The sequence below is a fragment of the Osmerus mordax genome, chromosome 2, assembly GCF_038355195.1.
Source record: "Osmerus mordax isolate fOsmMor3 chromosome 2, fOsmMor3.pri, whole genome shotgun sequence".
Lineage (NCBI taxonomy): Eukaryota > Metazoa > Chordata > Actinopteri > Osmeriformes > Osmeridae > Osmerus > Osmerus mordax.
In genome coordinates this window covers 722227-737491 of record NC_090051.1, presented here as the reverse complement: position 1 = coordinate 737491, position 15265 = coordinate 722227, and the positions used below count along the sequence as shown (strand labels likewise).

Here is a 15265-nt window from a genome sequence, read left to right as displayed (position 1 = left end):
GATCCGTGCCAGAGGGCTTGATATAGTCCTTCCCCCGACCCGTCCCTCAGACTGATTGGTTGTGGAGGGAGGAGTGCCGTCCTCTCATCACCAGGGTCTAGACACACGTTAGCGTGCAACCACAAGAGAAACAAACATTTGGCCAACCTCCAAAGTTATACCCCTGTACACTTTAACAACATAGTCAACCACGTCAGCACAATCCCATGTGAACACAAAAACACACCATGTTTTCAGGGTGTGTGGCGTTTCCATGGAAAGCAGCAGCATCAACCTTTGGGATAAGCCAAAGTTACATAAAGTTGCATTGCACCTGTAAAACTACGGGTAATTACTGACTAGGTTTGTTATGATGTGATGCAATTCAGTGCTTCTTGACACATTACCCTCCTTCACCTTATCTTGTTCTGGGAGCAGGTGGTGTGCAGTCAACACAGCAGACATGAGATATAAACCACCTGTTTGCACATCACTGGTATCTGTTCACTTTCTAACCCATAAGATGTGTGTATAATCTTGGGCTGACACTATTGGGATGATTGTAGAGAAGGTACCATGACACCAATCATGTCCTTCAGCAGACTCCTTCCTAAGCACGCGGGACACTGTGGATGGTGTGTTGAAAACAACGCAGAGATGACAGAAGGAATCACTTCATTTTTATTTTACCATGAGGAGCACAAAGACAACATGTCCAAACACGGAACAGCTCCTTTTAGAGGAGGCACTGTAAGCCATGCTCCTTTTACAAAAGTCACCCTTCCAAACAATCTTGGCATAGCTTAGTTTAGCAAGGACTTTGTCATCATACAGTCACAGTGCAGAGGCAACGATGACAGGCACAGCAAAGAGCTGATCTAACAGCTCAAACTAAACGCATTATCTCATTTCCCACTTGTATACATGTCTTGGAACGGCTAACTTGACGAGTGGTGCAGCTACTTTAACTTGAAGCTAACTTTTAGTTTCTAGAACAGAACGGTGAGGTGTATGTGGGCAGGTAACAGCTAGGATCATGGGGGAGAACTCTGGGGGGGAAGAACGTCCGACACAGCTCTGCTCTAGTCCTGGGAAACATCAGAGGCTAGAAGAAACACACAAGAAGTTGCCTTAGTTCATCATCACTAGCACCAGGGATTTCTATTTCTTACAGATTAAACTTGTTAAGAGGCATATCATAATTTCTTGACGGCACACAAGCATTATAATTTTTTACTTTTATCTGTGTGACTTCAGACATGCAGATCGGTACATTTATTGTCACATACAACCAATAAATAATGTGACATCATGTGTATTTAATATTAGGGTGGTCTCGGGTCCTACCCGTGGAGGGGGCAGAGACAGTAATCCCGATCTGTATCCCCTCATTACTACGCACCTGAGACACCTGAGGGCTCATTCTCAACGTAGCCAAAGCTCAGCAGCTTGGACATGCTGACAGCTTCTGGTTTCTTATTTTGAGCCCTGCAAGAGGACAAGATGAGGGAGTTACAACCACAACAGAGCACATGTGAGGTTTGCATCTGTCATCAGCAACCCAGGACAGACAGGAGGACCTCTGGAGAGGAACAAGTACAGTTGCACTCTTCCTGGCTGATCAGCTGCTGCAGTATTGATTTGTTGAAGAACCCTCTGGCTAAACACATGCATGGGCCATGCCCACAAAGGCAAACATTGCATTTGGACACTGAAAACATTGACAAACACTTTGGTTACTCGTCAAATTATTATTATATATATATATATATATATATATATATATATATATATGTTCTGGGATCAGTGCGGTGTGACAACGTGTCAAATTAGTTTATCGGATTCCCGAAACCAACACTCCTTTTTCATACTTATCCTTCTGAGGCAGAAATCCAAACCTAGGCTCCTGATAACTTTCAATGTACACTAACCCAGCGACCGCTTTGTGACCTGGCTGTTTTCTATGCATTTATATTATCTATGCTAGCTATGCATTTGTGGTCAGTTCATAGACTTATATAACTACAGGTGTCAGTTGGATATTACCTACAGGATCCAGGGAGGCTGCTAGCTCCAGCAGGCTAGCAGACAGCATGTCATGGCTAAAATAATGAATGTCCACTGCTGCCACCTAGTGGACACAAGCTGCTATTTGCACGTACGTTTTCTTGAACTTGCTTGCATCGTGTCGCTCCTCTTCGGTCAAGGCCAGCTTCTCCATCTGGCTGCTAGCAGGGTCTCCACATTTCTGACGGTTAACAAAGTCATTTCATATATGGGTTGAGGCGTTGTTAAGAATACAAATAATAAAACATCTAAATTAGTCTGTCGAACTAGCTGGGCCCCTGTCGATAAGCAGTGTACTCTTCTGGGGCCACATGTATAACTGTTGTTACTAATGCGCGCGGAAGTTCGCGCGCAAACTTTGGGATTTATAAAAAAACTAACTTCACGTGAGAATGTGCTGTCTTCCACACACACTGACACATTACTACGCACCCAACTTGAAATGGGAAAACTGCGACTCCGATGGCAGAAGGATGAAACTCGGGACAAGCCTTCACGTTGATAACATTGTGAAAAAGAAATCGAAATATAACCTCTCACGTGTTAAACTTATGCTGTTGCCAGTCAGGCAGATACGAATGCCGAGATACGAGTGTCATATGTTTACACATGTTCATTCCGCATTACTGTCAATGTGATAATGTCCCTGTCTTTGTCAATAACAATTAGTGCAATTACCAAACCTGAAAGTGTTACTGACCCTAACAATATGAATATGAATTCGGGGCGTGTCCGTCACCATTTATAGGCGTTACTTGGGTGGGGCAAGACGCTCGCGCACGTGCGCTTAATTTCCAGTACATTTACATTTACATTTAGTCATTTAGCAGACGCTCTTATCCAGAGCGACTTACAGTAAGTACAGGGACATTCCCCCGAGGCAAGTAGGGTGAAGTGCCTTGCCCAAGGACACAACGTCAGTTGGCATGACCGGGAATCGAACTGGCAACCTTCGGATTACTAGCCCGATTCCCTAACCGCTCAGCCACCTGACTCCAGTAAATTGTGATTTATGAAGTAAGCGGGATGTCCTGTGTTTCGATCGTACGAAACGTTTTCACGTGAATTCTACGGACAGTATTATAAAGGAGCCCCTTTATTGCGTCAATTTGTCAAGTTATAACCCACACGCCAATAATGCGTCTGTTTGACTAATGTTACCATGTAGGTTTAAAGGAAATAATGTACAGAATTTAAGATCCAAAATAAAAAGTGGCCCATGAATAACAAGCATCAAGAGAAAGAACTGATATGAATGAAAAAATGTCGGAATATGATAAATTGAGCTAGAGAGGCTGTTTTGAGAAAGGCTGTTTTGAGAGAACAATAGCAGAGCAGTGGTGTCAGGGACACTAAGACTGGGTTCACCTTCTCTCTGTCTGCCTCGCGCTCCCAAGTCGACTTGTTGTCACTTCCAAAGGGGGCATCTGGTGTACGTACAGTTTTCTCGTTTTCAGTTGGGCTAAAAGAAGACAGGGCATTGTGTAGACTGTAGACAATTAACATTAGTACGCAGAATTACAAATATGACATTTAGTTGTCTGCTGGTGTATAAGTTACCTTACAGCCTCTTGATTTTGTGAACCTTCAGCAAACCAGTCAGGGGCCTGGTATGCTGGGTTAGGTTTGGATTCCAAGTTGGTCTCCTCGTGCCAAAGCAGGCCTGTAACATGGGCAGACATCCACAATCACATGAATAAACAGAAGAGCCGATACATGCTAGCTCATTTAAATAAGCTATATATTTGTACCCTTCTGTCCTCCTTGTTTTGCCAGTTTTACATAAACAGAGTCTGTGTCCATAACTCCTACACGGCGCCCGCGGCTCCTCTCCTCAGGACCGTTGTTAGCATCTTGAGACAGTCCGGGAATTTGTGATGCAGGGCCGCTTGATGTCCCGTTAACGCCATCATCAGCATTATAGCCGGTTTTGATACCTAAAATACACGTGCATAATTAAAACAATGTAGCTATATGGTTCATATACGACTGTACAGCAGTTAAACACAGATAATGCTTTTTCCACATAGCTATGTCAAGGATTATAGGACTCCGCGTTCAAGCTATGTGCGAGCTAGCTTGTTGCAAGCCTGCCGTTGCCAGACGGATAGCCGCAGCTCCCGGCGTCCCATGAAGAGATGCTGCCGAGGACCCGCCCTGATTCATCATGAGTCAGGATTGATCTGGTTGTGCAAACTGAATACATAAGGCCTCGTCTCTATACTTGCCATACTTTGTAGGTCGACGATCTGTATCAGTATTCATTTCTATAGTTGTTTTTCTGATGGAAAATGAAGACAAAAACCCAGCATAGTCATCCAAGCTAAAGTGATAATGCAGCAGAACATTGGCAGCTAGCTATGTTACTGCTGCACACATTCTAATGCTACAGTTAGCCAGCTAGCCTAGCTAGAGCTAACGTCTGCTGGTTAGCATTAGCTCTAGCTAGCTAGCTAGCTAACTAGCTCATGCGTGCTAATAATTCCAACAGCTTTCTCTGGTACTATAGTTATTCCCATATTCCAAAACCTGGCGTATTTTCTACTAGTTTTGTACTTACCTCTATCTAAGGAAGAGCGAAATTGTAGGTGTTTACTAATACCTATTTAGGCAGCGAGCTATCGGACTACAAGAGAAGCTGATGATGATGACCAGTGAAAGATTGAAGATTGAATTCCAGTTTACAACTAGTATGTTGTCATAGAAACAGGGTTGGACTGCAGGGGTGTGTTCAAGAGCACAGCGAGGCTAGTAGACCAGCTCTACATCTGTACTCAAGTAGCCGACTGGTGGCAGAATGTCACGGTGCTACTGGATACATATCATGCTTTAGTACTTAATAACAATATTTTATAAACTTATTGTCCTGACATTGAACACCCCCTACTAGCCAGCTACATTCACAGCTGTAGCTGGTGCTAGTAGTTAGTTAGCCTAGCAGACGAGACAAATAAACATGCATTTCGTCTGGATCGTGACAGTACATATTTGTGCAGACCTGTAGTTGGCTAGCTAGACCAGTTCTACCGGGGTTTCTTTAATAATTTTTTTGTATTTTATTTTTGTATTATAATTTTTATTTTTTACCGTAGAATGTGTTTGCATGCGATAATTGTGAAGTAGGCTATAGCCGATCCGATATGTACTTTTATGTTTTAGGCTACTTGTTTTGTTTCCATGTTTGTGTCGATATCGTAATGTTTTTGTTGTATAACCTGTGCTATATTCATTTTATATGAATGTTTACAATGTATCGGACTGACACTTACGATACATTGCTAGAAACATGAATCAAATCGAATAACCAACTTGTCTTAAAGGTTAATAAAATGTAACAATTAAATTATTGTTGAACTGGATAGCCAACATCATTTCAGCAAAGGCCGAATTTGTATTTTTTGAAATAAAAAACAAATAGTCTAATATTTGATAGGTGGCTGCCACCTGGGGCCTGTTGCACAAAAGTAGAATTAAGACATCCGGGATAAATGACTCAGCTGAGCTCAATGAAGCCAAAACATGTGCGTCCAGGCTTAATTGGTTGCACAAAGACCAAGCCAGGATGAGCAGACACGGATTCATTAAGCCAGGTGAAACCAATCCTGGATAGGTGCGCGCTCACGGCTCACTCAAATAGACCCCGCCACAGATCACAGATTAACTGATTTACCATGGCAACTAGAGCCGCGTACTTTTCCCCGTCGGAAGCACAAATCCTCATGGAGGCATACGAGGAGGTAAAAGATATAATTAAGAAGAAAGGCAACACCGCCACAGTGATAAAGCAAAGAGAAAAAGCGTGGCAAAGTATTGCAGACCGCCTGAATGCGTAAGTAGTGCACAATTACATACTCACCGCTCCGCTGAAACATCACAATTACAATTCAAATATTTAATTCACATCTCCAAAAATGCAGTTGTACTGTAATTATGAAACGGTTAAATTTTTTATTGAAATGCACTGCAGATATGAGTGAAATTGTGTAAAGTAACTCCATCACACTGTATAAAGCTATGATAAATTTTTTGATATTTTTACTGAAAACAAGACAAAAATACCAAGTAATTTTTTGCAGTGTGACTCCATTAAATATGTGTGTGTGTGTGTAGATTAAACATGAACGGGCCAAAACGGACATGGCAGCAGGTCAAAATCAAATACAAGAACATTCTGCAGAATGGTATGGTCCCTGACTAATATTTAACAAAGCACAAGCATATATTGTACCCAGAAGGTGCCTGCTCACACATTGTCTGTACTGTTTTAGCAGTGAAAAAGAATACCCACAGACAAGGCACGGGTGGTGGGTCACCAAAGGCTGACCTTACCCCAGCAGAGGACATGGCCTTGGAGCTAAATAAAGGCAGGCCCGTCTTAGAGGGGATCCCTGGGGGGAAAGAGACGAGCATAGGTTCCTCCCAAGATGCCACCCGCTTCATTCAAGGTATGTCCTTCCATCTCTACATGGGATACAACCACATTCATATTGAATCAATTTGGACTGTCTGACTTTGGTTTACCTATTGCCTTGCAGTGTCTGGCAGCACTGTGTTCCTGTTAGAGCCACCAGCACAAGCACCAGACGATGCTGATCCAGTGAGTACTCCATCAAAGGCATACTGTAGGCCTGGCATGTCTTGTCTACTAGCTTCAATATGAATCCGATTAAATGTGATAGGGTGAAGGCCCCAGTGCAGCAGCAACAGCACATGATGGAGACGATGATGAGGAGGAGACCATCTCTCTGGATTCCAGAAGGCATGAGGTATCATGTTAAGACTGTGAAAGTACTATTTACTCTACAATGGTGAGGAGTCCTCATCAAAATCAAAAAATCTAATTTCTTTTACAGGACCCAGATGCTATACAGTGGGAAAACCAGCCTGGCAACATAGTGCGTATTAATAAAAGGACACCACATCCTGCCAAATTCCAGCTGCGCTAATTGTATTGTGTTCACAGAGCTCACAAGCTATCAGAAAGTTGTATGGCAACCACCTCCGGCGCCAAATAGAACTGGCAGACATAGACATTCAGTACAAGAAGAAAAAGATGGAAAATCTTGCACTGGAGTCCGAAATAAAAAAGAGGACAATTAGGAAACTGGACCTTGAAATAAAAAAACTTGAGAGGGAGGTGAGATATGCCTTCAATGTACACTGTATGCTAACTGTAACACAAATGTATTAATCATTATTTTTCTTTCCTCCCCCAGCTCCAAGAAGATGACACAGCTGAAAATAAAAATTAGGTATATTCTCGTAAAGTCAAGTGAGCCATGACATATGAGCTCTTATTGTGAGCACACAGGACGGTGGCATCTTTCTAAGGTTTTTTTTATTTTCCCAGCAATCAGTACAACCAAGTCATCGTTATAAGGCATCGCCCTCTTTTGCCCACCCCCCCAGCACCAGGTGTGGCCACTAGCCTATATGAAGGCCCAAAATTGTGTGTTCCTTTCTGCTCTGACAATGGCATGCCCATTCGTGCGAGATGTGGTGGATGAAGAAGCACTTGTGCTGAGGAGAGCCTTCAGGCGAGAAAGGGTCTTCAGGGACCGGTTGGACCCACTGGCCTTCCCTGATGACCATCTATATGAAAGATACAGGTTTTCTGCAGATGGCATCAGGTATCTATGCAGACTACTGGGTCCCAGGATTAAGCACCGCACTGCACGGAGCCATGCACTGAGTGTGGAGCAAATGGTTTGTGTGGCCTTGCGCTTTTTTGCTAGTGGAGCCTTCCTGTACTCAGTGGGGGATGCAGAACAGCTGAACAAGGCCACAATTTGCCGCACAATAAGGAGTGTGTGTCTGGCTATCAAAGCATTAGCAGATGTCTTCATCTCCTTCCCTGGCCACAGAAGACTCTGTGACATCAAAGAGGAGTTCTATAGGATTGCAGGTAAGAGGATCTACAAATTACAGGACAACTGTTAACACATAGTAGGATACTCATTACTTTGTGTGACAGGTTTCCCCAATGTCATTGGTGCAGTGGACTGCACACACATAAGGATAAAAGCCCCCTCAGGTGCCCATGAGGCCGATTTTGTGAATAGGAAATCCTTTCACAGCATTAATGTTCAGGTGAACATAACTTTTTGATATTGTCCATTGACGAACACTCTGCATTGCCAGTGATGTGCATTGATTGGTGTAATATTCCTCATCTTATGATTTCAGATGGTCTGCAATGCTGACTGTGTGATCAGCAATGTTGTGGCAAAATGGCCTGGCTCAGTCCATGACTCCAGAATCTTTCGGGCCTCTGAAATCTATCAGTGCCTATCACAAGGTAAGCCACACAACCCCTATTTATAACCATCATGGCTGTGTCAAGAATATCACTGTGTTTATGAGGTAGTAATGATGAGATTTTGTGTTGACAGGTGAATTCTCTGGTGTGTTGCTGGGAGACAGGGGGTATGGCTGCCAGCCTTTTCTCCTGACACCTTTCACAGACCCCCAGGAAGCACAGCAGGCCTACAACCATGCCCATGCCAGGACCAGGGCCAGAGTTGAAATGACCTTTGGCCTCCTGAAGGCACGCTTTCACTGCCTTCACAAATTAAGGGTCAGCCCTGTTAGGGCATGTGATATTACTGTGGCTTGTGCTGTCCTCCACAATGTGGCCTGCCTGAGGAAGGAGAGGGCCCCCAGAGTGCCACCAGCCATGGACTGGGACAATCCGGCAATCTTCCCTGATGACGACAGTGGTCGGCTGCTGAGGGACCAATATGTGTTGAATTATTTTAGTTAGTATGTGTGCTTTCAATTTTGGTTAAATATGTCCTGCGGTGGCAGAGGAATTTGGGTTTTTTTGGGTTCGTTTTTTTACGAATTTGGCCTCTTATGATGTTTGTGCGGTATACTGTGTGTAATACAAGGCTGCAGGGAGGCTACTGCATCCATTCATTTGTCTGTTCAGTTGATGTGTATGGATTTGTCCTGCATTTATTTTAGTGTGCAGACATGCAGGGTGTGTTATATACAGACCTTTGAATGTGTATGTATCATTTTGTATAATATGCTTGGATTCTGTGCTTTCCATCTTGTAGAGTCACTGTGACTTCAGTTTCGAAAGGAGCTGATGGTTTACCTGCTTTGTTTTGTCCTTATTCAATAAAGGAACATAATGTTACACATTGTGTTTTTATATTCATATGGAATGTGTATTTGTTTATATGACAGAGTACTAGGGCCACACTGAAGAAAAAGGATAAAGTCATAAATTTATGAGGCTGGTTCTTTCTGCAGAAAAGCTACATATTGTTTTTACAGTTTTGATACTTATGACAATGTGATACTTAATATTCTGGCACATCAGCATGTCTTTGTTTATGAAACCATACTGAAGTACAATTTCACGAAATGCCCCACATCTGTCATTTTAACAACTGTCCTCCTTTAAAACAACTGGTTACAATATTATGACTTGTGTTTTTTTCCCCTCTGTGGCCCTAATATTCTATCATTTTATATATAGCCTTATAGTCTATGGGAAACTGTAAATTATCTAATGATAGCAACATCATCTAAAAATCATTTTTTATCCAAAATCATTGAAATTAATGATCACAAACGTTTAAATAATGACAGTGGGTCTAGTTATATGTGATAACAATGTATAGTGAGCAGTGAAATAACTATTGGTTTCCATTTGTGGTGACTGCTGACTGACATTAGGGATGAGATTAAATAGATCCTGGAATTTAGCCTGGTCTGGAGCAGGCTAGCTCCACAGAATAAATCTCCATGGTAATTTATACCATAACATATCCTCCTGCCCCCTATCCATCTTTAGTGCAACCGGATTACGGATCAATTGAGCCAGGATCACCAAGATATCCTGGCTTAATCCCTTATCCTAGTTTTGTGCAACAGGCCCCCGGTGTTGGAATATATGCGCAGGAGAGCTGATGGTGTAATTACAAAGAGCTGTAGCAGCAAGACAACTTCCTCCTCAACACAGAGCTGCTTCTCACACGGACAGTCTGCCTGCGGGACACCTATACACAGCATGCCAAGTTACAGAATGCAACTTTAGGTTCACTTTGGATTATGAATACCGCCTGAAATCAGCAATATTTGATTGGTTTGGGGAAGAAGGCAATGTCGGCTCAACCTTCTTTTTTTCAGCAAAACAAAAACGGCATTGTCGGTAGATTTTCGAGAGATGGCAGAGTAGCATGATCTGTGCTATAAGCACACTGCTAAACGACCGCACGTCTCTGAAGCGCTTCAAACTCATGCGAGGTAAGTTGTAGCGTTTTTTAATTGCAATACTTTCCTGCAGAAATTGAAGTCTGGAAACTAGAATGTAGTTTAGTCGTGTTTATTTCATTTGAGTAGGAACACAGACAGTCTTAATAACAAAGATTTTGAACTTCTAAAGTAGCCTATAGCCTACCTGTGTTTTCCAATTGGCTACGGTCCGGTGTTCAAACTCTTCGTTTACCAGCCTACAGATACACTACCAGATAACGTAGCCTACTGTGTTAAACGTTTCATGCAGTTGGAAGAAATATGAATGAGGAGGTTTTAGAGTGCGTTAATATCACGGGCAATAGGCCTATATAGATGTTTAATCGTTCTTTTTGGTTTGGGAATTTAGCTGGATTAATGGTTTTGGACTCATTCAACCGTTTGGCCCAACATTGCAACTAGTTGACACTATGGAAGGGTCTCTTTGTCATGCAGTCGTAGTTGGGAGCATCGCGCGATCGTGTGCCTCCATCAACACCACGCTGTGCACCATAACCATCACAATGGTCCTTGAAGTCCCAGGGGGGAGGGTGGGGGGGGGAGCGAGAATCTGTAAATATTTAAAGACATCGGAGACACATTGATTAGACTACAGGATCATATTAGGTAACCTCCTAGTGGAAGAACCTGGCGATTGTGGGTTCCAATTCAACATTTTACACCCTAGTGCCTAATCAGAAGATCTGAAATATGCTATTTTATTTGAAAGTTGTGATGAAAAAAGTGGCCTTAACATATATGCATAATTTCAGTTAGTCTCCTGTCCTCCCTAACACAACTCAATTGAATACAGTAATATGCGCTCTGTCAAGCATGAATGATGTATCACTGCATGTTTTGGATGCCTGCGTGTGGACTGTGGTGGTCATACAAACAGGCCTGGAAGGAGACAGCTTCTTTGTGTAATGTGTCATAAGTTATTTAAGGTTAGTCTTCAGACATAAGTGAGTCAGTAGTTTGTAAGGTTGTGTTATGTTAGCTTGTCTGACAGGACTTATCAGAGTAGACTGTGAGATCATTGTTTTTATCTAGGTGTCAGGTGGACAAGCCCACCGCTTTGAAAATGTTGAATTTTTTTCTTCTTCTGCTGATGAGTTGATTGAGTACGACATTGACTGGTGTAGATTGTGTGAGCTCATGCCATGAAATAAACCACTAGATTAGGTTTGGATTGAATATACAAACCAGCTATCACAGGTAATTTCTTTCTCACATAAACCTCAGAACTTGTAAACAATGCCTGCAATCTATGTCGTGAATATGGTTTTGGAGTGCTGCTGTCCTGCAGGCAGCTTGCTGGTTTGTGTGTGTGGGGGGGGGGGGGTCTGGAGATTGTCTGGGGGGGGGGGGTCTGGAGATTGTCTGGGGGGGCCTGGAGCCGACTCCATGCCCCCCTCTGAGGTCAGCCGGCCTCTGGGCGCCGGCCGGCTCCAGCCGTGTCCTGCAGTCTGCTGATAGCAGCCAGATAGGAGGACGTCAGTCAGTCTGGACTCACACACTCACACACACACACCCTCACACACAGCTTGTGCTTAGTAGATGAGGTGAATGAACTGACTTGAACGTGGCCACTTGCTACGGCTCTAGTTCTGTCTCCGTCTCTGAAGTGGTTTGAGGTTGGAATATTTGTATTGATCACTTTTGGAGTTTGAAAAGAGATGATGTACTCTGAAACAGGGTTTGAAATAAAACAGCTTTTAAGAGGACATAACTTTTGAGAATCCATTAGGAGTACAAATAAATAAATAATAATTCCTTTATCCGGTGTCTCTTCAGTTTATAATCTGCTAGGTTGTTTTTCTGCACACAGCCAGGACCCATCTTTAGAACCATCTTGAATAAAGCTGCTAGCTGTTTGAGTGTCCTGAAAGGTTAAAGATGAATCATTCTTGACTGATATGGTTTAATGTATTCATAGTTTGGACATAGTTAGGGCAAATTATTCCAACTCTGGTGCCTAGCCTTCATCCAAGTCATTATTACCCCACACTGTGTATCCACTTCGATTAGACACGATCTGTTGGCCTCTCCACAGCATCCATCCTGCAGATGTACTTTCAGAGAACTGTAAAGTGTATAATTTGCCCCAGCATTTCAAAAAGCAGAGGAGAGAGGGGGAGAAGGAGAAAGAGAGAGAGAGAGAAAAAAAGTGTTCTCAGACAGCAATCATTCTCTGTGCACAGTAATTTGGCTGTCAGAAGCAGCTGGCAGTATGGGCTGGAACAATGCCCGAGCGCAGGGAGAGGGACACGCCGACAGTCCTGCAGGAGGATCAGGTTACTGCAGCCTGCGCCATGCAGCCTGCGCCATGCAGCCTGCGCCATGCAGCCTGCGCCATGCTTCCAGACAGACACGCAGAGGGACGGACATCTTCATGTCTGAGCAGGAACCTGCATGAGGCTCAGCCAGGGCTCCCTCCTCCCTCCTGGCTGGCCAACCAGGGGGGTGAGTGAGAGGGAGGAGGTGGTGTGTCACAGTATATCTCTGTGTCTGTGCTTGTGTGAGGGAGAGAGAGGGAGAGAGAGGGCAGGACTTGGCTGAGACTCCTACGCCGGACACACAGACTCTTTAAGGATCCATCCACTGCGACTGTGTGTGTGTGTGTGCGCATGCTGACATGCCAGTAAGTTGTGCTTTTTAGTTTGGGTGTTTGGGTTTAGCATTGGTCCTGCAGTCAGACGACCAGGCCACAGAGACACACAGCATGTGGGCTGCTCTCTGTCTGGATCTCCTCATCCTCAACAGCTTTTTAGGATAGGCCCTCTGTCGGCATGTTATTTTTAGTCAAAATCCTTGAGCCTTTAATAATCATAAGCCTTGTGCAGCCGAAACATATCACAACGAGTTGTCTGGAACCGGCGGGACGGCCGTCTTAGTGAGGGACAGGAAGTGGAGGCATGGCCGTCTTAGTGAGAGACAGGAAGTGAAGGCATGGCCGTCTTAGTGAGAGACAGGAAGTGAAGGCATGGCCGTCTTAGTGAGGGACAGGAAGTGAAGGCATGGCCGTCTTAGTGAGAGACAGGAAGTGAAGGCATGGCCGTCTTAGTGAGGGACAGGAAGTGAAGGCATGGCCGTCTTAGTGAGAGACAGGAAGTGAAGGCATGGCCGTCTTAGTGAGGGACAGGAAGTGGAGGCATGGCCGTCTTAGTGAGGGACAGGAAGTGGAGACACGTGGGGTGTGCTTGTCACCCCAACCAGACTTTCGTCCTCCTTCAGTACTTCAGTGTCTGCTGCCAGCTGGGGGTCATCCCCCCCCCCCCCCACCTCTTTCCTTTGGTGGCTCTCCAGTGGGTTATTGATTTCTGTTTGTCTCTGTGCAAATGTGGGGGAAAGGCAAGTGCACAGAGAGAGACATGGTAAGGGAGACACAAAGAGAGTGAGTGAGGGAAAGACACACGCCGAGGGAGAGAAGGAGAGACTAGAGTGTGCAGACAGATCTGCAGTGCTCCTGGCTGCGCTGTCTCCCCATCACCCTCCTCCTGCACCGGAGACGCTCTGCAATACACATTTTATGAGCGCTTGACTCGCTTCAGTACTCTTATCGCTCAGCTGTTAGAGGGAAGGTCTGTTTTAGTTCCTTCCTGCCTGCTCCAGTCTGAAGCTTGGCTTCTAATTCACCGGGAGGAGACACAGTGGTGCCAGTGGTGTTGGTTGAACAGTTCACCCCCCTCTCTTTTCACCAGGACGTGTGCTTGGATGATGAATTTGCTGTAAGATATGTTTTCATTTCTACGAACGGAGCATGTGTCTCTCAGTATTCAGATCAAATGGAGGTCTGACGTATATCAATACAGCAGGCCTATTCCAGTGTTGTGATAATAATAGTGTACTGTGTAAGTGACACTTCTATCAGTTGATGGCAGTTGAACAGGAAAGTTCTGTGAGTCAAGTTCCCTCTCGTTATGTGAGCGTTGAGAGCCCTGGTCTGGTCAGCCAAACATCCGTCTAGATCAGAGGTCTGAGGAGCGACTTCACCAACACCGTGCACTTCTGCACAGCAACTCGGCTTCAGCTGACCTCCATTTTGTGCCAATACTATTTGGTCCACACAAATATGAGCATAGAAGTTTAAACAAGGGAGTCAGATGGCTGAGCGGTGAGGGAGTCGGGCTAGTACATTTACATTTACATTTAGTCATTTAGCAGACGCTCTTATCCAGAGCGACTTACAGTAAGTACAGGGACATTCCCCCGAGGCAAGTAGGGTGAAGTGCCTTGCCCAAGGACACAACGTCATTTTTCACAGCCGGGAATTGAACCGGTAACCTTCAGATTACTAGCCCGACTCCCTAACCGCTCAGCCACCTGACTCCCCCTAGTAATCTGAAGGTTGCCAGTTCGATTCCCAGCCGTGCCACATTACGTTGTGCCCTTGGGCAAGGCACTTCACCCTACTTGCTTCGGGGGGAATGTCCCTGTACTTACTGTAAGTCGCTCTGGATAAGAGCGTCTGCTAAATGACTAAATGTAAATGTAAACAAGACATGCTTGTCTCCACCTGAGATAGTGGTATGCCTCTGTCGCAGACACCACTGTCAAATAACTGTCATCGTGATCCCTGAAGCGCCTTGACGTGGCACCTCCCTGAAGCGCCTTGACGTGGCACCTTCCTGAAGCGCCTTGACGTGGCACCTCCCTGAAGCGCCTTGACGTGGCACCTTCCTTACAGCCATACAGTCTTTTGTGTCTGTTTGTGACACAAAAGACAACAAGATTGCGGGAATAGAACAGATCGTTCATCTCTAACATTCCACTTCCCCGTTCCTCTGCTCCCTCTCCTGGGGAGAGCGTGACGGGAAGCCGGGGGTCATAAACACTGTTGGCCAGAGGATGTGACAGCACCAAGCATCTGGGCCTACTGATGGGGGCTGTGGGAGAACCGTGTTTGTATTAGTAGTAGTAGTAACTTTATTGATCCCGGAGGAGAAACTGCAGTGTTGAAGAGTAGGAA

At 44.7% G+C, this 15265-nt stretch overlaps 3 protein-coding genes across 7 annotated transcripts in view; 2 read left to right on the top strand and 1 right to left on the bottom strand.

The window, feature by feature from the left end:
* Positions 1 to 637: 637 nt before the first annotated feature.
* Positions 638 to 4745, bottom strand: LOC136966810 (uncharacterized protein C7orf57-like). Of its 2 annotated transcripts, none has more exons than XM_067261080.1 (8): positions 4607 to 4745; positions 4275 to 4327; positions 3798 to 3983; positions 3607 to 3709; positions 3415 to 3535; positions 2142 to 2227; positions 1382 to 1467; positions 638 to 1084 (listed from the first exon to the last, which is right to left on the bottom strand). In XM_067261080.1, the coding sequence occupies exons 2-8, from the start codon at positions 4309 to 4311 to the stop codon at positions 1062 to 1064; spliced, it is 642 nt and encodes a 213-aa protein (XP_067117181.1). In that variant the 5' UTR covers positions 4312 to 4327; positions 4607 to 4745; the 3' UTR covers positions 638 to 1061. The 2 variants fall into 2 exon arrangements, with proteins under 2 accessions (XP_067117181.1, XP_067117182.1); XM_067261081.1 differs by having other exon boundaries at positions 3415 to 3508.
* A 748-nt stretch (positions 4746 to 5493) lies between these two features.
* Positions 5494 to 9213, top strand: LOC136967970 (putative nuclease HARBI1). Of its 3 annotated transcripts, XM_067261988.1 has the most exons (13): positions 5494 to 5875; positions 6157 to 6227; positions 6315 to 6491; positions 6582 to 6643; positions 6726 to 6812; positions 6900 to 6941; positions 7010 to 7183; positions 7263 to 7285; positions 7632 to 7676; positions 7782 to 7951; positions 8021 to 8136; positions 8233 to 8344; positions 8439 to 9213. In XM_067261988.1, exons 1-13 carry the CDS (start codon positions 5718 to 5720, stop codon positions 8807 to 8809), a joined length of 1608 nt encoding a protein of 535 aa, XP_067118089.1. In that variant the 5' UTR covers positions 5494 to 5717; the 3' UTR covers positions 8810 to 9213. The 3 variants fall into 3 exon arrangements, with proteins under 3 accessions (XP_067118089.1, XP_067118082.1, XP_067118075.1); XM_067261981.1 differs by having other exon boundaries at positions 7632 to 7951; positions 8045 to 8136; XM_067261974.1 differs by having other exon boundaries at positions 7632 to 7951.
* An 818-nt stretch (positions 9214 to 10031) lies between these two features.
* LOC136958747 (activin receptor type-1-like) overlaps positions 10032 to 15265 on the top strand; it is a 30665-nt gene continuing 25431 nt past the window's right edge. For both annotated transcript variants that reach the window (XM_067252855.1, XM_067252847.1), the window contains exon 1: positions 10032 to 10305. The gene's annotated coding sequence lies outside the window, so the exon portion shown is untranslated. The remainder of the gene's footprint in view (positions 10306 to 15265) is intronic.

What these genes read in the sequence shown, in the direction of transcription:
- LOC136966810 (XM_067261080.1), bottom strand. Translation starts at nt 4,311, where the DNA reads ATGAATACTGATACAGATCGTCGACCTACAAAGTATG. An exon ending in AAAACAAGGAGGACAGAAGG is followed by an intron (nt 3,710 to 3,797) that starts GTACAAATATAT and finishes CCCATGTTACAG; the next exon opens with GCCTGCTTTGGCACGAGGAG. An exon ending in TGAGCCCTCAGGTGTCTCAG is followed by an intron (nt 1,085 to 1,381) that starts GTGCGTAGTAAT and finishes TGTTTCTTCTAG; the next exon opens with CCTCTGATGTTTCCCAGGAC.
- LOC136967970 (XM_067261974.1), top strand. Translation starts at nt 5,718, where the DNA reads ATGGCAACTAGAGCCGCGTACTTTTCCCCGTCGGAAGCACAAATCCTC. An exon ending in CAAGAACATTCTGCAGAATG is followed by an intron (nt 6,228 to 6,314) that starts GTATGGTCCCTG and finishes GTACTGTTTTAG; the next exon opens with CAGTGAAAAAGAATACCCAC. An exon ending in TAAAAAAACTTGAGAGGGAG is followed by an intron (nt 7,184 to 7,262) that starts GTGAGATATGCC and finishes TTCCTCCCCCAG; the next exon opens with CTCCAAGAAGATGACACAGC.